The 25,666-nt window shown below is 44.0% G+C and overlaps 1 protein-coding gene across 1 annotated transcript; it reads right to left on the reverse strand.

The window, feature by feature from the left end:
• Positions 1-4,317: 4,317 nt before the first annotated feature.
• GARS1 (glycyl-tRNA synthetase 1) lies at positions 4,318-25,660 on the reverse strand. Its single transcript, XM_003206923.4, has 17 exons — positions 25,555-25,660; positions 22,623-22,724; positions 21,098-21,200; positions 19,952-20,093; positions 19,168-19,256; positions 18,398-18,474; positions 17,012-17,157; positions 15,707-15,856; positions 14,032-14,194; positions 12,907-13,071; positions 11,388-11,495; positions 11,002-11,147; positions 9,903-9,988; positions 8,031-8,140; positions 6,766-6,859; positions 5,827-6,017; positions 4,318-4,664 (listed from the first exon to the last, which is right to left on the reverse strand). The coding sequence occupies exons 1-17, from the start codon at positions 25,612-25,614 to the stop codon at positions 4,539-4,541; spliced, it is 2,058 nt and encodes a 685-aa protein (XP_003206971.1). The 5' UTR covers positions 25,615-25,660; the 3' UTR covers positions 4,318-4,538.
• Between the last annotated feature and the right edge of the window lie 6 nt (positions 25,661-25,666).

Below are 25,666 nucleotides of genomic sequence, written 5' to 3' on the forward strand. Positions count from 1 at the left end.
GGCTTTATGAGCAATGAGTAACAGAGCATGGCACTGGAGCACAGCAGTTGAGCTCTGGCTCCTGGAGAACTCATAGAATCATGAAGGTTGGAAAAGACCACTGAGATCCTCCAGTCCAACCCCAACCCACCCCACCATGCCCACTGACCACATGCCTCAGTGTCACATCTCCACTGTTCTGGAACACCTCCAGGGATGGGAACCCCAACACGTCTCTGGGCAGCCTGTGTCACTGCCCAACCACTCTTTCTGAGAAGAATTTGTTCCTAATGTCCAACCTAATATTCAAGTCTGATTGCTGTAAGGTGAGTGTACATGAATTCTTAATCTCACCTGCAGATGTTCCCAGTATCAAGTAAGACCATAAAATATATGGGAGCTATATCTATTTTGAAGTATTTATGTTATCTATGATCCCAGTGCTTGCAGGTGCTTTGCAGGCTGCAGGGGCCTGTATATCCCCTGAATTCAGGTGTCTGTAGCACACCTGAGCTGGGTGACCCAGATTGTGTAAATCAGGTGGTTATGTAAATAAAATCAAAGGAGAGAAACAGAAAGGGATTTATCTGCACTATTTAGATGTCCACTCTAGGATGAGACTTTGTTCTTAACTATTGCTAGGCAGAAGCTGACTGTGTAGGAGGTGAAAGAACTAGAAGGAGTCGTGGATACTCACAGAAATATTATGTATGATCCAATGTTATTTACTGTTCTACACTAAGTTCCTTTTCAGAAAGCAGAATAACTACATTTTTGCAACTGTCCTTCCTTTTAAAACCACACACCAGCACAGTTTTGCTGTGTAGGATCCTCCAGCTGAGTCACCTCATTCCCTTTGATTTTTTTTTCCTTCTGTATTTCCTCTGTATTTGCAGACAATTTGCTTCTATTTTTGTAATAAAAACCTGGGTTAAACAAAGCCATGGTTCAGCGCTATTCAACTCCGTCTCAAATGGGGTGATTCAGTGGAATGACCAAATGGGACGAACAAATGGGATAGCCCAGTGGGATGACCCAATGGGTTGGACAAATGGGATGACCCAATGGGATGAACGAACAGGGTAACCCAATGGGATGACTAAATAAGTGGGAGCCTGGGACAGGAGTACCTGCTGGGAGCAGGACACCAACAACCTCATCCCACAGTAGGTCCCTCAGTGCAGACTGAGGTTTCTGGACATGAAGTGGTAACTGAACTGCCAGATCACTCAGCCATCGCTGCCATCAATCCCCATTTCTCTTTGCTCCTAAACCCACTCCAGTCTCACTCCTTCCCTCTTACAGAGGGACATTTGTTATTCAGAACAAAATATTATGTTGCCGTGTTATTTAATCATGTCAAAATTCATAGGCAGCATCTGTGCAGAAGATAAAATGTTTTGGGACAGTTTAGTCCTTTTCTTATCTGAGCGATTACGGTTATGTAAAGACTTTTCTTTCAAACAAGGAGATGGAATTTCATAAGCAAGAGACCAAAATAGTGCCAAGTAGCCAACCATCTCCCCTTGATCATGCTGGATTAGTACAATTAATCTGTAGGCATTAGCGGCTAGCAGGATTTTGCCTGAAGGATATCATATATATTTATTATTTCATATCTGATTTCCCACAAGAGGCAGAAAAATCAATTGTGGGCTTTTCTTTTCACCACTGTATTTTTACAGATGGGGTTGTGGGATTTGGAAAATTACTGAAGGGCTCCAGATGGCAGAGGGGGAAACGCAACTCCTGCTCATCTGTACATCTAGTGAGGTGGTGGGGTCACAGTCCCCAGAGATGTTCAAGGGATGTGGAGATGTGACACTTGGGGACACAGTCAGTGGGCTTGGTGGGGGTGGGCAGGGGTTGGACTCGGGGATCTCAGAGCTCTTTTCCGACCGTAACGATGCTGTGATCCTATGAAATTACAGCTTAAAGAGGACCAACTGGCTTTGTCAGAGCTCCATCTCCCGCAGCTTCATGAAATGAATGAGCAGTGTTCTCCCACCCCCCCCTGCAAGGGAGATAGCTGCAGATTACAGCAGAAAGCAGAGCGTTACCTGATCAGCTCAGATAGGAACATGGAAATGAGGGCAGCAGGGCGATGCGGAGTTGGATTGAGATTCAGCAGTGCCCACTCATAAATACTTAACTCTGCCTATCTGGTGCAGGAGGTGAACTACAGGTCACAGCCAAGGTAAGAATCAGAAAGGTTTAAGCTGAATTTGCAAAGTACATCTGTAGGATCTGTCTCTGTCAGGATGAGCCCTTCCTCTGCAGCTTGTTTGAGCTGGACGGGGATTTCTGCAAGGTGTGGGCTGCACTCCCCTCCCCAGCGTCCCATCCACAGAAGAGCAAAACAGGCACTTCTGCCATCCCCCTTCATAATTCCTGCCTAAAAACTAAGGCACATCATGCCTGAGACCTCACTGATCACAGGGGCTGCCCAGGAAGCTCGAGCAATCCGTGTTGTAAATTAATTGCCTTTAATCAGGCAGAACCCCCTCCACTCCATGAGCTGATGGGAATAGGAGTGGTGCCAACTTCACTCACACCCCCGCTGTGTGCTCCCCTAAAGATAAACCACAACACCATATTCCTAAGGCTTTCTTCTCGCATTCATACCTGAGTCTAGGCAGTATTTTCAACCACTGCATTAGCAAAGAGCACCAGAGCAGTGCTGTGCTGGAGGAGCAGGGCTGCAGAGCAATGGACACTCAAGAGTTAACAAACAACCCTGTAGTTCCAGCTGCACAACACCTTCCTGGTGCTTGCCATTCTCTGCCTGACAGCACCCTCTTCTGGGAGGTGGGTGCTGCTGGCTGAAGGCTGCACCCTGCTCAGCTGCACTGAAGGCTTCTGAGCTGCTCGTTTCTCCTCCAAAGCAGTTACACGGTACCTGCTGGCAGGTGGATACAGCCCCCAGCAGCTGGGAAGCAGCACTCCCTCTGCAGTGCCCTGGTCCTTCTGCTTCAGCAGCAGATGCCTTTTTTTACATCAAGAACTTGGATCAGTTCTCACGTTCAGCTGCTAGATACAGATGAGCAAGGGCAGGCAGGTGAACTGCAACCTGCAGTTATGCTTCCCATTGAAACATCAAATTTACTTTGCTCCAGTATAATTTTTTAGGAGTTTTGGAATCTTCCCTACTGTTTGAAGAGGTTTTCTGCCCAAGGATGGAAATCCCTGCTACAGCAGTATGAGATCCCTCTCCATGGGCTGGAACATACAAAGTAAGCTTAGGAATGATGCAGAGAGAAACAAGACCATGCCTCTCATGGCATTATCAGAGACCAAAACACAAGTAGGTGTTGGTATCTCTTAAATGTTGTGGGTCACAGAGAGATTAGTGCTATCCACAGAAGTGCCATCTCCATCTAGAGAGGCATATGGGTTGGAAATCCTCTACTACCCCTGGGAAGTGGGGTACAGGTCTCTCATCTCACCTGCCTGGGGCAGTCTTGATTTCACCCTCTATTGCCAGAAGGCACTGAATGGAAAAAAGTGATCCTGCTAGCTCTCCGCATTCACAGAACTACAGAATCCTTAGAGATGGAAGGGCATCTTTCAAGGTCATCTGATCTATCTTCTCTGCAATGAACAGACTCACACAACTCCATCAGGTTGCTCATAGCCTGGTCCAGCCTGGACTTGAATGTCTCCGTGCAGAGACGGAACTTCCACCACATCTCTGGTCAACCTGTTCCAATGCCTCACTACCCTCCCTGTACAAGATTTCTTTTCTTATATCCAACCTACATCTCCCTTCTTTTAGTCTGAAACCATTTCCCTGTGTCCTATCACCACAAACCCTGCTAAAGTCTGTCCCCTTCTTTCTCGTTTCCCCCCTTTACATACTGAAAGGCTATTCTATTATCAGGTCACCTCAGAGCCCTCTCCTCTCCAGGCTGAACAGCCCCAGCTATCTCAGCCTACAGCTCATTCCCTCAGCCAAGCCAACCTGTGCCAAGCAAGAACAAGAACTGGATTTCCCACTCCTTTTGCTCACCTGCAAGCAAATGCTCTTAATTCTGCAGAATACCACTGAACACCTGCAACAGAAGGAAAAGCAAAGAGCCCAATTTCTTATGGTAGCTGCAAGAAGCACCAGAAAGTGATGAGAGGACTGATACCTTCATCATCCCTTCATGAACGAGGCCAGACAGCATGCAGCATCTTGCATGGGCATCCAAAGTGATGTGAACTGATGACAGGGTGGTATGGTCTTGAGGGACTGTAATAATCCTGTAACATCCACAGCCACAATCAGCATGAGGAACAAATAAACCAACCACAAGTCATTCCTGAAGAAAGCACAAGGCTGCACAAACACAGAGAAGCAGGCATATATAATGGCCTTTTTATTCATAACACCTTTTATTCCAACTGCAGTTATCTTTAAAGTTAAATTCAGGCAGCGATTGAGGGAAAAAATAAAACAAACAGTCCCTGTGTGCACAAACAATGCAGCTTTGAATAATACACGATAAGTTTATTTCATATTAACATGAACAGTAAAAAGTGGACATGTGACGGGGTATTATTTCAGTTCCTTTTCTTTATTCCTCTATTGTGTCCTTTTTGCCAGTCTCTTGTCCCTCAAATTGTGGATACTTGGCTTCCACGTCAGCCCAAGTTAGATAACCGTTCGCCAGGTCACGAATTATGGCAGGAAGTTCAGAGACCTGTAGACAAATCACAAACACAAATGGGACGTGAACCTATCAGAACCTATTTGTTCTGCTGGATATTTGGGAATGTGGGTAATTCAAAAAGAAAAAAAATAACACACCAGCAGCATTAGCTAATAGGATGACTTAGATCACAGTCTGTGTCATCTCAGCAGACTGCTCAGTTACTCAGGGTAACACATGAGGAGAAAGAAATTGTCAGTGTTGAGGGCCACAGCAGGATTAATCCCTCCTAACACTATGTTACAGTTTTGTAAGGGAAAGAAAACAATACACATATCCAGAAGATGCCGTAAACCAAGGGTTTGCCAGGCCATAATTTACTCTAAGACCAGAACAAAAGGAGTTGCTGGTTGCCTTTTCATTGCTCCTCACTGTGCACTGGCAATATTGGGAAGAATCAGCTGAAGAAACCAGAAGATTGGCAGAAAATTGGTGATGACAATGCTATGTGACAGTGAAGGTTATGCAGGGGATACAGAGGTACAGGGGTGCTCTGAGGAGCACACTAGGCCTGTTACACTGATCTGAGCTGGAAGAGCTCAGCCTGGGAGCTCAGCACTGCCTCCTGCTGCTATAGGAGCCAAACTCCCCCTGGCTCCCACCAAGAACGCAGAAGGGCATAGAAGACGTTTTGCTCACAGGCAATGAGACTGCTATAAGGAGATTTGTTATTGCAGCCTCTGCATTTCAACCATCTTAGCAGAATGTGCTTAAGGCAGGCATGCCTTCAGGGCAACATTTCACCAGCTTGACTGCTGCTGAAAAGACCAGCGGGAAGCAAGCTTTGAGGAACTGTGCTTGCACTGTGCTCTGCCACCCAGGATGCAGCAGGCACAATTCTTTTGCCTTTGGTGCTTGTGGATTCAGATGTGCCCTGAAAACCAAGTAAGGGTTTTCGGAAAAAAAGCAAGCTAAAGAGCAGTGTAATCAGGTGGAAGCACAGCTTTCTAAGAACACCAACCCTGCATCCTAGGAAAATGAAAGCCTCTCCTGACTTCAAAAGCAAGGCCAGCATTTTCTGTTTGAATCTCCTCCTTGTGGGAGTTGGAGACAGCTCCCATGCAGACCAGACATACTGACGGATCAGAAAAATCTCCCTTACCCTGTAAGAAACCGATATGGCTGCAGCAAAACCCATCTGCCCGCCCTTTACCTCAGCTCGGATCTGGCGCATCGAGTCCCGGTCTCTCAGCGTGGCGGTGTGAGGCGTTCGGTTTACGGTGTCAAAGTCAATTGTGATCCCAAAGGCCACGCCAACCTCATCAGTCCTGGCATAGCGTCGGCCGATGGAGCCGGAGGAATCATCCACCTTGTGAGAAATGCCATTCCTGGTGAGTGCTTCAGCTGCAATAAGCAGAGAAGGTGGAAATCACCAGGTCTCGTTGCAAACTCGGCAAGCAACATGTTTGTAGCAGAGGCTTCCTACACCCTCATGGCACTGCCTGAAGCGAGGCACTGTGCGTCCCTGTCTCAAGCAATACCACAGGTCCTCATTTTGATTTGGAAAGGAGAATCAAAGTTCCAGTCCCTGCCAGTACTTCAAGTTCAAACCCACTCCACAAGTACACTGCTACTCACGCTGCATCACTCGACCCTCACCCAAAGTGCAATACCAACAGGAAGGTCACTGACTTCAACCTGTGATTGGAGTCCCACAGCTTTGCTTTAACACAAGAATGAGCCAGCCTAACATGTGTGCAGGGGCGGGCTTGGCATGGGGAAGCAAGGTCCAGAGCAAAGTCTGATGCAGACAGCAGAAAACACACTGCCTGATAGGTAGCCTGTGTTTCTATCCTTCATGTATTTACTTTTAGACAGTACAAATGGAAATTTTGATAGAAAACAAAGTAACTGGGCTTGTACACTGTAAACCAACACAGGGAAAGCTAAGGAGTTGATTATTTTTGAGGCTAGTCTGAAAAGTCTCATAGATGTTCAAAGCTAATTAAAAGTTTTAGTTTTAATGGCTTTCCCTTTGCACGTGTGAGAGCAACATGAACCCAATGCTACTTTTTCCTCTCCAGCACCAAGGAATAAAATTCTCTACCCACTGCACATCACCAATGGGCCCACAGTGCTGTTTTTCACTTACATAATTCCTTGACAAAAGGCATGAATTCCTGATTCTGGCTGAGAGGAAGAACGGAGCACTTGAATGGTGCTACGACAGCTGGGAAGCTGAAGAACTAAGGAGAAAAAAAAAAAGAAAAAGCACAAATGAATACAAGTTTAACAGTTAGAGTAGGTTCTTAAGAGGAGAGAATAAGCTCTGAGTGAGCTTAGGGGCAGGGTGATTCTGAGTAGCTGTCTTTTTGTAAGCCATTAGCATTCAGGGTTTCAGCAGTAACACCTCACACTGCTAGAGAAAGACTGATTTCCTCCAGCTGTCCTCCACTCCCCCTTCCCTCCTAACAGCTAACGTTAGCTCTCAACCAAAGAGAAATCTACTAGAATCCTCTCTGGAGGAAGTGATTCTCATCTGAATTATAGGAAAATGAAGAGTAAAAGGAGTCTCTCCAGGAGATTTAATCATAGTCTAATGGGAAGAGTTCTCACAACACCCATCTCGCTCTGTTTAATTCCCATAGAAACTTAGCATGCACAGGGAATATATGCAGCTCAAAGGTTTTCATAATCCTCCACAGACACCCTCAGAAACAAGAAAGAGCCAAAAGGACCAAAAAGTCCCTTCCTGGCTATTACAGTCAGCAGGACCTTAAAGGGAGGAATGCAAACACAACATAATTACACAGAGCAGCCCAGGCTCTTCAGAAAGCAAGCTGATGCTTAAAAGGGAGAGAAGTTACAGTCCAATATCCTAGATGTCATGAGCAGTTTCTGACTGAAAGCCAGCTGTGTCCTAATTCTGAACTCCTGAGTCTTGTTTCTGCACACACATCAGAGCACATCAGAGATACAAAGGAATGTAGTTATTCTGGGGTGCCCAAAATTACAGAAGGTTGAATCTCAGGGAGGAGTGAGGAAATGGCCAGTCTAGTGTCTGTGTTGCTGCACAGAAGTATGATTCAAGGAAAAGCAGCAAAAAGAGAGGAAATAAAATACTGAAGAGGTGTTTTCTCTAAGCGATGGGACCCTGCCAGCCAAATGTGAATCAAGAAAGAATTTCCCTCCCTCTTGCCAGCAATATACTAAGAGCCTCATACACACACTCCAAGTGCTCCCAGTGCATAAATGACACCTACACTGGCAAAACCAACAATTCAACAGCCTGCTTGGGTTTTCCTCATCTCCACTGTGCATTAATGCAGCCTTATTTTAGCCCTTCTCCTGGATGGTAGGGAGAGGTGAATGCCTGCAGGTGTTTTTAGGCTGAGGCCCAAACACAGGAAAGCTCACCGTTCTCTGCTCATCTCCTTCCCGAATGCGGAATGTGTGCTCAAATACTGTGTACATGATTCTCCCAATACCAAATGAGGGTTCAATTACATTTGGGACGATTTCTTCCACTGGAACACAAAAAAAAAAAATGGACATCATCATTAAAGAATTTATTCCCCAAAAAAAGTGTTCACTGAAGCTGCCTTTCTGCTCGGAAGTTCTGATTACATGTAGCCGAGCACATGGAAAAAGAAAGGTTAAACATTCCTGCTCTAAATACACACACCTGGAGAAAAAAAATCTGGACTTGATTCACGTATAGAATGCATTAGGCTAAATAACAAGTCTGCTTCCCTTCCCTGGCCCTAAGAATGAATAGCACAGCACAACACACATCCATGCGGATGAAAACTATCCCACTCCACAAGGGCAAAGTCTTCTCCAAACTGTTTACTGGGAGCTGTCCTCACACAGTGCCAGGCCACACACTATGCCCAGGCACTGTCTGGGAGACTGCTGTTTAGCTAAGAGCAATGCTGTGCTAGGGAACGTGCTAACAATTAAACAGCCTGAGTGATGGCAGGGTAGTACTCCAGCCATGGTGCACTTCAGCTTCACCTACCAACACCACTTCAGTATCCAGCAGGCTGAGCAGAGAAGCATGGAGTTTCAGATCCAACTCAAATTCCAATAAAGGCTTCTTCTGCATTCCTGAGTTTTTCAGCTGCCTGCTGCATTGCTGTTCTACTCCCTATTCTCCAATGTGTCCGGACAGGGGAGAAAGGATGAAGATCAACTATTTAGTGCTTGCAAAAATTCTCAGAAGACACGATGTACTACTTTATGATACATTTGTCATTCTCTCCAGCCCTTGCCACACATCACTTAGAGATGCTTCTTCCCCCTTCTCCCCCAAGTAAGGAAGGAGCTCAGCAGGCAACTTCTCTGAAGTTACAATGAGGCAAGGCTTGGCACAGCATCAGCACTTACAGACTGAAAGGCACCTAGACATCTCAATGACCCAGCTGCAAGAACAAATACAGCTTGTAGGTCCTATGAGTTGCTCTGCTCTTTCCAAGGAGCACCTCCACGCTCCCAACCAAAGGCAAGATGAGCCATTAGTTACAGTACAAACTGGGGAAACACCTCCCTCGGTCTCCAGCTGTGCCAAAGACTTCCCAAATGCCCTTAGGTGAGGTGCTTATAGAGCTGGCTAGAAAAATAAGACTTTTTTGAGAAAATAAATCCACATATATTTTGTTAATTCACCTTCTAGCCCAATTCCCATATCAAAGCTCTGTGGAGATGCAGTCTCTGACCAAAACAGATACGATTTTCAACTGCCAGAGGATATGACTGGACTCATCAACTAACAGAGTCCAGTGAGCCTGGACAGCTTGGTGAGCTGGCAGGTGCCAGAGACTTCTGGTTGCAGGCAACGGAGTGAAAACTGGAGCTGTAAGCAGAGAACTGTGCCCACAGCCCCAGCACCTGACTGCCACAACCCATCTGTTACACTGAAATGGACTTGGAGATTGAGGCTCCCGAACTTGGTGCACCCTCCCCAGCTCCTCCATCACTCCAACAGGTCGTTCCAACACCCCCTTTCAAACTCCTAAATATGCAAATAAAGCAGCAGGAATATAATACACAGCATGAAGCAGGTTACTGAACAGGACCAGACAACAGGCCTGTGGGTGAAATCCCACTGCTGAGTGAAGGTTTTCCAGCTGCCTTAAACTAACAAATTTCAAGGAAATAACATTTGAGGTTTTTCCTGTTCCACGGAACAAACACCACCAGGACCCTGCAACTGGTCAACTCCACATTCAAAGCACATCCTGATCTGCCTTTTACATCTGTTGATCAAACTACAAAACAAACATTTACCATGTAATGTTTTCTGAAATCTCTTCACAGTAACCATGTCCTTTGTTAATGTAAAAGTTTTCCCTTCGGTTTCAACAGTGAATTCCCTGCAAAGGAAAAAAAAAAAGTCATTCAAAAGCTACAGCAAGAAATAAATAGGTTATATTTCCTTAATTGCATCACTTTACTTTGAGAGGAAGACCACAGAAGCCAGAGCAAATCCCAGAGATCGAAGAAATGTGTGGCATCACCATTCAAATAAATTCAAGTTCAACATATAAATTAACAGCAACCATTTCTATAATCACAGTGAACTTAGTTGTGGTTAAGAGCCTGAAGCAAACTCAATTAGGAAATGGAAGAATCTCAGAATGAAGAATAAACACCAAAGGAAATAAAACAAAGGCACAAAAGAACAGGCACTCGCTGCAGACTGAACACCCTGTTGAATGCATACTTATAAAAAGTTATGCCAGTTATGCCTTTTTTCTTATTTTACCCTTGACATACACAGCTGCTGGCCTGCTTCAGTCCATTTGACAACTGTTGAGATCTCTTACATTTTAAATTCCTGTACGCATAAGGAATGCATGTAGACAAGTTGAGGAAAGATACAAAATTGGTGCCTCAATGCATAAAAGACCATAGCAAGTGCTAAAGTGTATCACTAAATGCTGGGGAACACTCATACCAGCTCTGTTCTTCCTTTAACTAAATCTTTAGTTCCATTTCTCTCTGAACTGTTTGCTTTTAAAACTATCTACCAGCCCTGCTCAGTTCTGAAATCAGAGCAGGGAAGATGGTGAACACATCCCATTTCACTGAGCTGTGCCTCTTTATGGGTTAACTCCATTGCAGTCAGAAGCTCATTCCCATACAAATAAATAGATACTTGAATACCAGGAATACAAAGTTGTGTGCATACATCAGATATACATTGATGGATGACTGGCAGTGGCTGGGTGGAAGGAACAGCACTAAAACATTTCAAGTGACCTAGCTAGCCTATTCTCATGAGAAAGCTGGCTTCAGGAGGCTCCAATTCATCAAACAGCAATTTGGGAACCCACATCAGAAGTGCCAGAGAAGGGCAGGACACACACACACACAACCAGCTCACCCCTTGTCGTTCAGCAGCTGCTCCATCTCAGTGACATAACACTCATCACACATGGAAAGGTACTCCATCACCACCTTCGCATCCTTCTTGTAAGCTTTGCCAATGGCTCCCTTGTTTGCCTCAAACTGAACAATGTTGACTGTTTTGTATGATGTAGTTAAGGAAAAAAGCCAAGCAGGACAGTAAAACATCTTTTGCCCACAAGTGACATCACCCACACACTCAATTCTTTGCAGGTTATTTCCCAAAGCTATGCTGATCCGTAACTGTTAAATCTGTTCCTGATGAATTAACAGATTTAACTTTAGAAAGAGTTGCATAGTTCTCTAGGACATCCCACTGTCAAATCGCTTTACAAGAGAATCTAGTTTATTCTGAAAGGATATAGGTTCTTTGAGAAGCTTCTCAGCTATAAGAGGAACTTTGGTGGCACGAGCATGGCAGGAGAGGTCATAGCAGGAACGATCAGCGCAGCCTACAATCTCAATCCAACCCTGAAAAAACAGAAGTGAAAGCTTTCACTAACACACTTCTTTGTCCACTTAACTGTCAAATTTATGTTTATTTTTCCTTAAGCCCTCCTTTCTCCCATGACTGCTTTTTTCTAGATAGTTAGCTCTATTACAACAAGCAGCCATCGCTCACTAGTTGCTCCTTCATTAGAACGGTTCCGTTTGTTTCCAGAGGAAATGATCAGTTATCTAACCAGTGTCTGTGTTCAAGGCCAGGTTTTCCACATGACTTGGCAGAGCACAGTGCTGTGCTAATAGCTCGGGGCTGGGGCCAGAGTATACAATCCTCTCTCTCAGATACTACAGGCACACGAAGACGTGACCCCCAGTTTGGCTACTCTGATGGAAGCTGTGCATGGGGTCCACTCACATAATGGTCACTGCAGTGTCACAGACTAAACCCACAGACCTCAGCTGAATCCTTTCAATCTTTCAGCTCTTTATTAGAATTAAAGCACTTGGAGTTTTCTAGGTACCTTCCAAAAATCTGCACGTATTCTAAACTCTTTGGAAGGGCTTACTGAAAAACATACACTTCACCATATATGAAGAAGAAAATATTGAGATAAATTCTTCTCTTCCAAAGTCAGAAAAATAGATGATGTACTTTTGAAGAGATGAATTATTTCACTGCTCATTATAGACACTGTCTAATTACTGTATCTTCTGATGCATTTCTTCTAAAGCTACCATTTCAAGTGATACACTTTGGCTTACAGTTACTGAAAGATCCAAAAACTTTCCAAAAGAATTTAAAGTGAATTTAAGTCTCCCTAACTGCTGGTTCACCTACAACAATAAAAATATGCCATTCTTTAAAATCCAGTCAACAAAATAAAAGAAAAACAAAGCACTCAAAGAGGCCTGAACTGAAGAGCTCTTGGCAACTCAACTGGAAGGTAAGTGCTCTTTGGAAATCTTTCACTCAGCTCCAGCTGGCTGAGCTGGCAGGAATAAATTAATTTCTCACGCCTTGGAAGTGGGAAAGGAAGGAACATTTCTAGCAGAAAGGAATCAATCCTGGAGTAACGCCTCCTTGGAAACAAATCCTTGACCACCACTCTTACAGGGGGTTACATTTTTTTGGAAAGCATCAGGACTTGGTTTCACTTCATTGCAGATGAAATTCAATCAGTACAAAATCCACAGGTGACTTCAGTCTCTAGCAAAGGAGTCTGAAGAATGGATCTACAAATGAGCACAAACAGCTCAGAGGCATTGTGCAAACCCACTGAAAGGAGCTGACTTACCCCCTGAAGTCCTTTGTGATTCAGATTATACTGTGCTAACTGTGTGAACAACACGGGGCTGGACAGAAACATCAGACCCTCCACCTTCCTACAACAACAGAACTAACAGGCAGTACTATTTGCTGTTTCAATTTTTCACTTACATACGATGTTTTGGACTCTGCATCCCAGCAGTCACAGGCATAATGAGCCATCTCATTCTCCATGTGCTGTCGGAAGCGCAGCTTGTCAGGGGATACACCAACCTTTGTAAGGAAGAGGTAGATTCTACCAATGAAGTAACCAAGTACGGAGTTATTGATCACGCCCTGAAAGAATCAAAAGCAGGAAGAAAAAAAAAAAAACAAAAAAACACACAGATGTTAACTGCCTGGGAAGTAAAGCCATGATTTATCATAACACGGTAAGAACGTTACAGGCGGAAGTTCTTGTAGCTGCTTGGGACAAAGTACTACATACTCTCTGAAACTCATTATTACATCTCTTCAAATTCAACTAATAATACTGCCAGAAGCTCCATCTGAAGGAAAACATTAATTTGTTATCACTCATTGAGTGATTGAGTGAGTTAGGACTCATTGCTAATTCTCCATCAAGATCACCTACTTGAAGAGACCTCACTGCACTCACTGATATTACAACACTGCATGTGAATTTCAGTTAGGGCTCAGGATCCCACAACAGCTCTTCTCTACAGTTTACAGCCTCAATACAATAGGCTTTTTTGTGGTTTGGGGCTTTTGTTTTATAAGTCCATTCACTGATTGTTTGCATGTGTGGAGAATGATGCAGTGAAGCCCCAACATGCAAGCCACATACTGATGGGGTCAGCAACTGAGTATCAGATTCCCAGTCACTGTTGATCTTTTGGCAAATATGAGTACTCCTTACTGTTCCACTCCAAATAGGTGATAGATATCACTATCCCAGCACTACCTGCAGCCTTTTATCACTGTTAGTCCATCCCTGGAGATGTTCTAGCCCCTTGGATGGAGACTTTGAGCAACGTGATACAGGTGGAAGGTACCCCTGCCCACAGCAAGGGTTGGAACTGGATGGTCTTTAAGGTCCCTTGCATCCCAAGCTGTTCAATGACTCTATGATAACAAAGGGTCATGATCAGATCTCAGTCACACTGATGCACCTGAGAGAACTGAGTCGTAAATCTGGCAGCAAACCCCAACTGGCATCTACACACAGTTTGTAATTCAGCCTCCAGAGCACTAGTCATAAGAGCAGGCTCTACATGCTCACAGAAGGAATGTTACCTGTTGAACAGCATCTCCCAGCCGCATTAAATGGGCAGACTGCCCGCTGAGCTGGGCCTTGGAAGAATACAGGAGGATGTTGAGATCTGCCACACTCTGAAACTTGGGATGATTTTTCTCACTGGGATCCACAAAGTGCTCAATTTCTGCCATGGTGAATTCCCTAATAGAGACATCAACCATTTATATTAAGTATTTGGTACATCTGCCATAACCCTTCTAATAAATGACTGTGGTTTTGCCTCTCACAAGTCAGAGGTTTAAAAACATAAATAAATTCATAGCCAAGGCAATTGATAGACTGGAACCAGTCTTGACATTGGCTTTACTTTAATCTCCAAAATCCCAATCAAACTTCCCACAATGTCATTTCGAAATATCTAGTCCAGTTTATCACCACTGTGATTCAAACCAAAGATGACCACCTTTGGAAATCCTTCCCACAACTGTTTGCAGTCTTTTCAGACTATTGCACAGGGTCAATGAAAAGTAACCCACTGTCTAGTTCAGCAACCTTAACTCATATGAGAGGTGCCTATAGGAATCAGGTTAGGTGATCATGTCTTGAAAATAATTATACTGCCACATTCAGCAATGGTACAACCTATTCTGTTTGAGGAACTTGTCTTTAATACACCTATACTCACACACTGATTCTTAGCCTTCTTGACTGAAATCACACTGAATTAGCTTGTTAGCAAAAACCTTAAAAAAAAAAAAACAACCTCTGTGTAATCATTAACTTTAAATCACAGGCATCACAGTAATATGCTACGACAGCATAACAACAATCTCCTATAAACATGCTGCAAGCACGTAATTTATATTCGACTGAAAAGGTACTTCCATGATAGAAGTTGTTCATTTCCAGATGTGCAGGAGAGAACAGGAGGTCTGAGAAAAATCTAAAGCATTCCCTTAGTGCTAATGATGTCACTGCCTGTCAGTGACATTCAGGGACCATATTAATCAGTTACCAAGTTTACAACACATGCTGCCTGTTGTACAGCAGAATCACACTAACAGTACATCAAAGTTTTCGTTCCAAATTAGATAGAGGAGACATCTGCTCAGAATAATTCAGTTAAGATGCAGTGATTACCCTTAAAGAAGTGAAGTAATCACTTTCACCCTGAGATAGAAAGCTTCAAAAATAATTCTCAGTAATAATCCTGAGCTCTCCCTGCTGGACTGATGCTGGGACACAAAGACAGGTCTTGAGTCAGGTTATCTCCTCATTTCCTCTCTGTAATAAGCTTCAGAATTGCAGAATCTGCAGAATTGAGACAAGCAAACACTGCTGCAAGGTCAATCACATTTTGATTCCAGATTTCAGTCTAAAAATAAACAGCGTGATATGATTAAACTAAACTATACATCCTGTAAAGAACACAACTACTTTTAATATGATTTCTTTATGGTGAACACTACGTTTTCATGATAAAACTGAGTTTAATCGAGGTGTTTCTAATGGAACAGCTATTTCACAGATCCCAGACAGAACTCTATTGTTAAAACCTCAGGTAAACGGGTTCTTTGTCCATGAGCCCTAAGACTCACTAGGCACATTATCAGGAACCTTCTGAAGTGAAAGTCACAGTACAAACAATGAAACAAAAGGGAGGTGCCACCCACTCCAAGGCACCCTGCTGCTGAAAGAGGAAATGTGCAGTACCTCACTCTGATAAGGCCGGATCGGGGCGAGATCTCATTTCTGAAGGAGTTTCCAATCTGAGCAGCAGCAAAAGGGAGCTTGCCTTGATTGAACTCGAGAAGACGTTTGAAGTTGAGGAATATTCCCTGTGCTGTTTCTGGCCTCAGATAGCTGAAAAGACAAACTCAGGGTGACAAATGTGTGGGGAAAGTAGTTAGAAAAATAACAACAGTTAATACAAAACTTGGAGGTTTTTGGGTTTTTTTGGTAGTCTTAACTACAGACACAAAACACTGAAGCAATAGGCTGTGAGGAAACCAACTGGCCAGTACTACCAGAGGTCAGACGGACTGTACCCTCCCTGCCAGCCCTACGTGAGCCTAGGCTGTGCCAGACTGCTTACAAATGTGGATCTGGCAGGCAAATCATGAATGTACCTCTGCTATTTCCCAAACTGAAGAGGTTTTAGGGTAAGGCCCTTTGAATCCCAACAGTAATGTGAGACACTCTCACAGAGAACATCACTTAGACATGACTAATTCATGTAATCATGGAAAGCATGACATCTGTCACAAATCCTATCTCAGGGCATACCTAAGTACAGCATTCTCCACTTTTCAATAGGAATTTCAATTTTGCAGTTGGTTCCCAACTGAAGACAAAAGCCTATAGGTACACTGAGTACAAACAACTAGTAAATGACGTTACCAATGAATCACTCCATTAAGTAAATTTATCCTGACAAAAGTGCACACTGAAACAGTTTCTCTGCAGCCAAGAGATCACTGATAAATGGAGACACAACATTAACTTAACATTAACATTAATTTGGATGCCAGGGGGAAGTTCTTTACAGAGAGAGTGGTGAGGTGTTGGAACAGCTGCCCAGAGAGGTTGTGGATGCCCCGTCCCTGGAGGTGTTCAAGGCCAGATTGGATGGGGCCCTGGGCAGCCTGGTCTGGTATGAAATGGGGAGGTTGGTGGCCCTGCCTGTGGCAGGGGGGTTGGAGATTCATGATCCTTGAGGTCCCTTCCAACCCTGTGATTCTGTGATTCTGTAAACTGGCTTCTTGGAAATGACAATGCCAACCAGCAAGGGCATAGCTGTGATCAATACAGCCTGGCTGCTTTGAGTATTTTTGTGACTTCGCAACAGATCCTTCTTCTTTTTGCCAAGAGGAATGATAAACTGCCACAGAAGGCTGGGACTCAAAGACAGGAGAAGGTTACTCAAGAGAAAATTGCATACTTCAATCCTGCTGTGACCTCAATGTTAATTCCAGATCATCTATGAAGAAGAGTGAGCAGAATGAGATTAGTACCAACCCAGGCATGTTTCCTCCGGGTCCAATGGAGGTCTTGAACATCAGATTGAAAGAAACAGGAGGGGAAAGGTCATTCCCAGTGATAGGTGACTTCACATTGTAGTTCACAAAGAGATCTGCAAGCTCTTGCTGGCCATAGTTGTCCAACTAATATCAAAACATAAGAGAATTACTTTAAGTAGTAAATAAGATAATAGATAATTATATATATATAATAGATAATTATACCCCCTTTACCTGCTACTGAGCATGATCCACAGCTCTGAAACACATGCCCAGAATAGTCAGGCAAGTCTGAACCAATGAAAGAAGTATACCCTGGACATCTGCAAACCCATTTTAGCAATCTGTCCACAACTCAGATACATAGAAATGGAGGTATTATGCATGTGAGTGGGTGTAAATCAGAAGAAAAGTCACTGGAACTGCATCACCACCCACCAGTAGCTGAAACTATTCAGATGAAGCTAGAACATTGGGAACAGCATGTTGGGAAGGAAAAAAAATACAGCAGTGAGGGAGAAGAAAGCTGAGATTTCTGCAGTGCTTTCCCTGCATTCACTTTCTTACTTCTCTTATTTCATGTATCAGAGAAGCCTCAAAATAGGAGAAAGAGTTTATGAATAGAGGGTTTCCCCCCAACGGATGGCAAAGCTTCAAAGCTGCAGTGCGAAAGAGCTAACAACTGCTGTTCAGTGATGCAGTGCACAAGAAAGAGCTGCTCCTTCTTGAAGGAAACATCTGCTCTCAAAGCATTTACCCTAGAAGTCATTAGAACAAACATCCAAAAAAACCCCCAAGGAAACAAAAACTAAAGGCAAATGCCTGCACAGCTGCTCAGGAATTTCAGACTGGCGCACCAACTCTTCTCACGAGGCAGAAAAAAAAAGATAGGAAAATCTTTGCAGGGTAGTGGGAGAAGAGAAACAAATCTGAAGTGCTTCAAAGTCAAAGCAACTTTAAAACATACCAATTCAGTGCTAAGTGGTTCGGCACCCTGCCAAAAGTCATCTGACTCTGTTCCTTTGCATCATAATCCTGCAGTGAGGTTTTGACAAAGGCAAAGGGGGACTCAGAAGAAACAGGCTTTTGACAGCATGTGGAATGCAGCAAAGCAGACAATCTCCAAGGACAGAGCTTCAGCCCTACCAATACAGCATTCAAAAGACAGCCACAACAGCAGTAACTATCCAAACAAGCAGAAAGGAGACGTCATTAGCCAGTAAGTTGCCAGTATTTCGGAACACATACAGACCTACATGCATTTCTGAGGTGCAGATTTTTATGCATCCCTAGAGAAACACGACAGATCACTACCGTGCACTGCACTTCCCTCATGGCACACACATCCCTGAAGCATTCACCTCCTCCTCATGCAGGCACCTACCTGTGTTAGAACGTTTTCCATTTCTGCCTTTTTCTCTGCTGTGCACTTCTTGTCAGACATAAGCTTTTGCAGGTGAGCTGTGAGCAAGAAAATCCCACACTGAGTTTATATTGCAACCCTACAACTGACCCCAAACTAAAGGCAGATAAATCAGGAGGATCCTCCAGCATAAGTACACATCCACCACCAGTTGACTTGATGTGTCTACCAGGTTAATTCCACTCCTCTCAAGGCAATGATGATCCACAGCTGAGGATCTACACTAGAGAAAACAGGGCCTTCTCTTATTACTTTCTGATACTCATTTCTATAAACCCAAGCAGTGACTCCTGCCCCTTTCTCCTTATTCTCATTCTATGAAGATCTGAAACTCATGCCTGATCCCAAAGCAGCAAGGCTAATTTTATCCAATGCACTAAGATGCACTGACTTGGTACAGTAGTGTTAGACTGCATTCGTCTTTATAAGCACAACATCCTCCCTGAAACACAAAAGTAGACAACGAAGTCAAGAATTCCCACTCTCGTTTGAGAAAAGTATTTTGGCTGTGTTTGCTGGAGATCCTGCATTTCCTTTAAAACACAAACACAGCATTTAGACTGAGACTGAGAACTTTGGTAAGGATAATCAAGTAATGATTAACGATCTATGATCACAATTGAGAAAGACCAGATACACCAACTGGCTTTCCTTGAGAAAGATATTCCTCTCCTACGTCTGTACCACTATAAGAAATGCCCAAACCCACTGGCCTTCTAAGAAAAACAAACCTTTTAAGAGATGATCAGCACGAAAACATTCCCCATTTTTCATATCTTTCACCATAAAGTCAGCAAACTTGTCTACATGGCCAGAAGTCCTAGAACAGATGACACAGAAAAGGAACATATGTAAGCTGTTAGTGGACAACCCTGGGTACGGTCTGACGTTTGTGTGTGACCCACAGAAAGCAATGCTCTTGACTCCGTTCAGAATCATTCCAAAAGCACCTGACATATTTAGCACCTGCTGGCAATCTTAGCAGAAAGACATGGAGGTGAAATGGTCTAGATTCTTATTCTTCAGCATTGTCCCTACATCCACGCATGGATAAAAAGAGGGCTTCCAATTCCTGGGCTACAGAAAAATTTGCATTCAGAGCTCAGTTAACACACTGCATGCTGCCACCCCTCCACCAAGGGAAGGATGGCAAAACAATTGGGCCACTGCTCTAAACCATGACTTGAGCATCCCAGTATTTGGCAGGCCATTTAAATCCTTTTTCTTGTCTTGATCTGTTAGAAGAAGGGATAATGACAATTTCATACCTAATGGGACAGCCAGGAGACATTAAGACATGATTCTTACATAGTTCAGTCACATTGCTCTCCCACATTTATGCAACAACAGCTTCTCACCCTGATCTGTGCACTGGTATGCAATTATTTGGCATTACAAAAGGATGTGGAATTGGGTGACCCAGTCTCAAGATCCCTGTGGGTAATTTTACAGCAGACTGTAAAAAGCAACCATGACCAGAAATGACATGCTGTAGAAAGAAAGACTCATATTTACTTCAAAACTGGCTCTGGTGTGAGCATGGTACAGTCAATCTCCAGGATTTGCTCCTCTTGTATAAAGTGCTGTCTCCATGCCTGGATGATGTTGTTCTTCAAAGCACATCCAACGGGCCCAAAGTCATACAGACCACTGACACCTGCAAAGAAGAAAAGGGGACAAGTGTGTTAGGTGCAAGATGGTATGAACTTACAATATCTGGAGGCAAACTCCTCCATTCTCAGCATTCCCATCAGCAAGTTTAAGCCTGAGGTCATTTTCTGAGCATGAGCTGTTCTGTGCTAGCAGAATAAGGAACATGGCTCATTGCAGAGCACTTCTACATAAAGAACCATGATGGAAGTGAACTGCAAAGCACTTGGAGGTAATACTCTACACTGTTCAGTACAGTTCAGCTGCAGATTGCAGCAGGCCATCAGATAATGACAGAAGATGAAACAGTTGCTGGTATGTGCAATCAACAACTCGAAGAGCCAGACTCCTCTCATCAACAGATTGTTCCCACAAAATATTATCCAACTGCAGAAGGAATCTGAATACAAAAGAGAGGAATCAAGCATGTTTCAAGGTAATAAACTACTTCAGCAATAAGACATGCCTCTGTTAATCACCAGCTTAAGCACAAAAATAAAACCAATTATAGAAAAATATTTATTTTACTTTCTTAGGTGAAAGAGCATTAACCATACAGACACTGTGCTGACTATGAGCTGCCTCAAATCAGCTACATGAAGAGGTTTAACAGTCACATTTGTGCACCTGCCTAATAAAGTTCATTATAGTAACATGTTCTAAAGTTCAAGTTAGTTTTGAGCATTATCTTGCCAAAAAAAAAAAATAATCAGATAAATGGTTGTGAGGAAACACACTGATCACTTCCCTTAAATGTCCAAACCTCTCTGCAAGGCAACTGCCCTCTACTCTGTAATGTTTAAAACTTCCACTCATCTGCATTTAGGGAGAGGAAGACTTCTGGAAAAGCTAACAGACTCAAGGAGGAGAAAGTTTACAACCAACTTGGAAAAAAAAAGAAACGTAAGGTTGCATTAAGATGACACCCCAAGAGTCCAGCATTTCACACAGCTACAGAGACCAGAACATTAGCCTGAAGGAACTATAACTTAAATGTCTTTAAATCTGTACCTCCATAAATAGAAAAGGCTTGATCATAGAAAAACCTCCTTTTCAGAGTGTCTTCCATTTTAACTCTGTCCACGATGTCATCTTTGGGCTGCAAGGCCAACTCCTGTAATTCAAACAAACCGAAAACAGTTAACATCTCCCATTTCTGGCAGAAGGACAAATCCTCTCCATTTACCATTATGAATCAAAAGGCTGTAAGGAACATTTTGAAGCAAAAGCATCCTGCCAACATGCTCATTTTCCCGAGCAGGATGGTCATGCTGAGATTCAAGCACTCAGTGACAAACACGACCATCTGAAAACAGCATTTTAGATACTTGAGGTGGACTCATCCAGTCTAACTTTCAGGCAGCTAAACCTGCACCTTTCTGTACAACCAGTAGAGATACAACTGTTATGATCCTGATTCAACAGCTCAGCAACTGTTCACCTGATCTGGATGAAAGGGGGTGAAAGACCCCATACAGGAGCAGAATCATCTACAGACTTTAGAGAAGATATGGTTTGGGGGACATAAAGCCAAACAATCTATAACACTTAACTACTCTGCTCTTTTTAATCCTTCACATTCAGTTTCTGCTGTCTTTAAGTACGAACTACAGAGTTTGTAAGCTGTACCAGCAGCTGCTAAAGCAAACTAGCATCCATACTATTGCCTTCTGCAGAAGTTGTAAGCAACTGTGATGCATTGCTGAAAACACTGCCAAGAGAAAACACCTATATTTAAGTGCTGCACTCCCAAGGAGTGTTTACAAGGCCACTCTTGCACTGACAGGGATACAGCCCACATAAATTGTGTAACTGCCAAACACACCTCTACGTTGCATCCTACAGGCACTCCTCCACCAAAAGGTGGGGCTCAAAGGGCCACTGAGTTTCCTATCCTAACTCACCATTCTCTGTGTCAAGTTCCTCATGGCTGAGGAACAGAGTTGTGCTTTTATATGTTTACTGATCTAGAGACAAAGTGAACTTGAAGTTCTGTTGTTTCATTTGCAGAAAGACTTTTCAGGGCATAAGCATATTTAAGGAGGGGGCACAATTTCATGGCATCTTGCTCTCAAAGGATGAAGAAAGCCTTAAGTTATGTGACACCACCAAAAAACTTTGTTTAAACTGTAGCAAAGGATATGATTTCTAAGCAAGCATGTTGAGAATCAGTTTGGGAATTCAAATGCCACATGAGGAATATGAAAAGGAAATTCAATGAACAGTGTTTCCTCTCACTGTGCACAGAAAAGATCTAAATAGTAAATGAGGGCTGGTGACACACAACTAACTTCAACTTCGACCATTAACAACAAACCCATATTTATTCACCCACATATTGAGATTTAATGCTCACAGGCAATGAATGAGATTGCCACTGGTCAGAAAGATCCACCTATGTCAACTATTTCAGAAGTGAATGCTCTAACAGGCTATGATTGCTCTATCAGAATCAGTGCTGTAAAAATGTATTAAGCAAACATTCCAGGGCTTTTCTGACAGAAATGCAGAACTCACATTTAACTTCCAGACTCACCTTTGCTTCTAGGACCCTCTTCCGAGCTTTGAGCTCTGCTACAGCTCTGTCTATATCCACCTGGGGAGCTTTCTCTTCCTTCAGCTTCCTTACCAGTTCTCCCTAGAAGGTGACAAAAGAGAAGACTGTGATCCTTTCTTCAAACACCACTGACAAGAACTCTAGGTATTTCAGCTCTCCTGGCAACAGGAGAAGGGAAGGTTCGTGCTTCCTCCTCACTCCTCACTTCATTCTCAAGAGGTTTGCTTCAGTTGTTTCAAACACACTGGAGAGCTCACAAAACTGGACATCGTTAACGTAATTAACGCTGCCTCCTCCTCCCCACAACCTGTTAAATCCCAGACTTATAGTTAAATCTTAGCATGCAAATACACTCCTCCATGCACCACTGTACAAATACATCCACAAATCCTAATTTGTCTTTGAGGATGCACAAACTTGATCCTCAGGTGATCAGTACAGGCTCTGGGCTCTCTCTTATTAATAAGGCTTCCCTACTTTCTACCCCTTTTGCTTTTCTTCAAAGTTTACGAGCACTTCAGACTTTTCCTCTGCCAAACCTGGTCAAAACTGGCCAATAAGCACACAACTTTTTAGAATAACATCTCACAGAATACAGGATTAATTAACAGTCTTCCTTTCCAGCCACCCTTCTTCGGTCAAAACCAAAGTCTATGTTGAATTACTGAGGACAAAGAAAAAGCATCAGGAGGAAAAAGCACAGAGACATCAGTACCTGAAGTATCAGCATCTGAAGGAGCAACTTCAAAGATGCTCCAAGTTGAGCACTTTTCTCATGCCTTGTACATCTCCATTACAAAAAAAAGTCAAAAAAAAAATCACACTTCCACAATACCTGCTTTTTTCATTAGTTAATACCACAGGCACCGATCACCCAAAGAGAAGAGACTGCACAGCTGTCATTCAGAAATCAGATTTAAGAAAGTTCAAGTGCTTCAAAGACCAGGAAGATTAAAGACTGATGTTATTAATAGAATCATAAAATCACTCAGGTTGGAAAAGTCCTTAAAGATTATCAAGTCCACAACCTAACTATACTACCCTAACAACCCTCTGCTAAATCATGTTCCTGAGCATAGAAGGAGCACAGAAGGAGGAAGACTCTAAAGAATGCATTAAAGTTAACAAATATATGACAGATAAATCAGAACACTGCTGGGCTCCCTTAACCCTGTCAGCTAAAAGAACATAAGAAAGCTGCAGTTTCTTTCCTGTTAACTACTTCTACCAAAACGTGAAAGTTTCACTCACTGCCATTCTTGAGTAACGTGGCAGAGGGAGGGATCTGAATTTTTTCCCCCCCCCCTTTAAAGTAATAAATTCAACCTGCCTTTGTTGAGCTGAGGGGTCGGCAGTGGTAAAAACATCAAGGCAGCAGCAGGGCAGCTACTGCTGACTCAACAGAGCTATCACCCCGTTCAATGCAGAGCATCTAGAAGCAGCAGAGAGCAACTCTTTGTCCTGACGTCTGAGTAAGAGAGTATTCAGACATACGCAAGGGGAAAGAAAGGAAAAAAAAACCACACCAACACAACTGAAGCAAGCAATTATGTTTGCTGACAGAACTCGATCTAATTAAAGCTACGAGGCTGAGCCCAGCCCAGAGGAGGAGTGCACAGCAGCACTCGATGTGGCAAATTTTTCTGCAGCTTTGTCCCATAGACCAATAGAGCAGAGAGGGATCCACCCCTGGATCACGGCAGCTTATTGCATCAGGCGCTGCTGCAGGAAGATACGCTGCTCACTTCCCTCTCCATAGGCTGTGAGTCCCTGAGGCTTAATTAAGCCGCTCCTCCACTCCTCCAAGGGCTGGCAGACAGGGGTCTGCTGCACCATAAATGTTCCAGCTACCCCAATCCCTTCCCTATGCACAAACATCTCAGTGAATTACTACTGTAAGCCATAAGCGACAATATTCCTGGTCCAAGCTAGGCATGTTTACCCCCACATCTCTCCTTGGCACCCCCAAGGCATTCTGCTCCAATCCCACAGACAGACAATGGGGGGGCACCGATGCTAAACAGCCCAACGGCAGCATCCATACATTGGAGGGCTCCAGGGGTCACTGTTTTATTGACAAGGAGTTCCCTACCAAGGCATTATGCCGCATAGTGATTCATAACAAGAACTCACTGAAGCGCTGGTATAATTAGAAGGCCATAAATCCATTTAATGGGGAAACACGTGCAGAAATCTCCCAGCATATGGGACACACACGTAGATACGTGCGCAGCTAAGCATAAAGACAGTGGATTCAGATGCTGATGGAGAACTTGCATGCAGTAGTGCTAGAGCAGGGAGGAAGGGGAAATTCCTTGCATGCTGGCTGTACAGCCACTCACACACTGCAAGGGCACCGAGGTGCAGTTATGAAATAAAAAGCAAATCCTTCTTGGGTGATGATGGAGCTAAAGGTAATAAAGATCATAGAATAAACATAGAATCGTGGAATGGCCTGGGTTGAAAAGGACCACAGTGCTCATCTTGGGCTGTAAGCATGGTCACCAACCAGCAGACCAGGCTGCCCAGAGCCACATCCAGCCTGGCCTTGAATGCCTGCAGGGATGGGGCATCCACAATCTCCTCGTTAATAAAAACGACTGCTAATAACACCCGTACGAAGCAGATACCAGAATGCTCAAACGAGTGACTTCTTATCGGGCGAGCACGCAATCATAAAGGACACGACTGACCTCCAACACAACCTTAGCTCGAAGGGGAAGTCATCCCGTGAGCCTTAACGGAGGAGCAAAGCTCCGCAGTGCTGGGGCACGGCACTCAGCCCGGCAAACCCTGCTCGGAGGCCCAGAGACACAACGGGACCACAGGTCACCGCTCCCAGACGGAGGCTCCCGCCCAGCTCTGCCCTCCGCCCGTCCCTCGCAGCGGATCTCCGCTCACGTTCTGTTACCTGATGCCGCACCGCCTGCCGCAGCGGCGCGAGCAGCGCCTCGGCTTGCGGGCCGTCCATGAGGGTCGCGGCCGGGAGAGGAGCGGAAGGCGGAGCGGACTGGTAGCGGAGC

This window comes from Meleagris gallopavo, chromosome 6 (assembly GCF_000146605.3).
Source record: "Meleagris gallopavo isolate NT-WF06-2002-E0010 breed Aviagen turkey brand Nicholas breeding stock chromosome 6, Turkey_5.1, whole genome shotgun sequence".
Classification (NCBI taxonomy): Eukaryota; Metazoa; Chordata; class Aves; order Galliformes; family Phasianidae; genus Meleagris; species Meleagris gallopavo.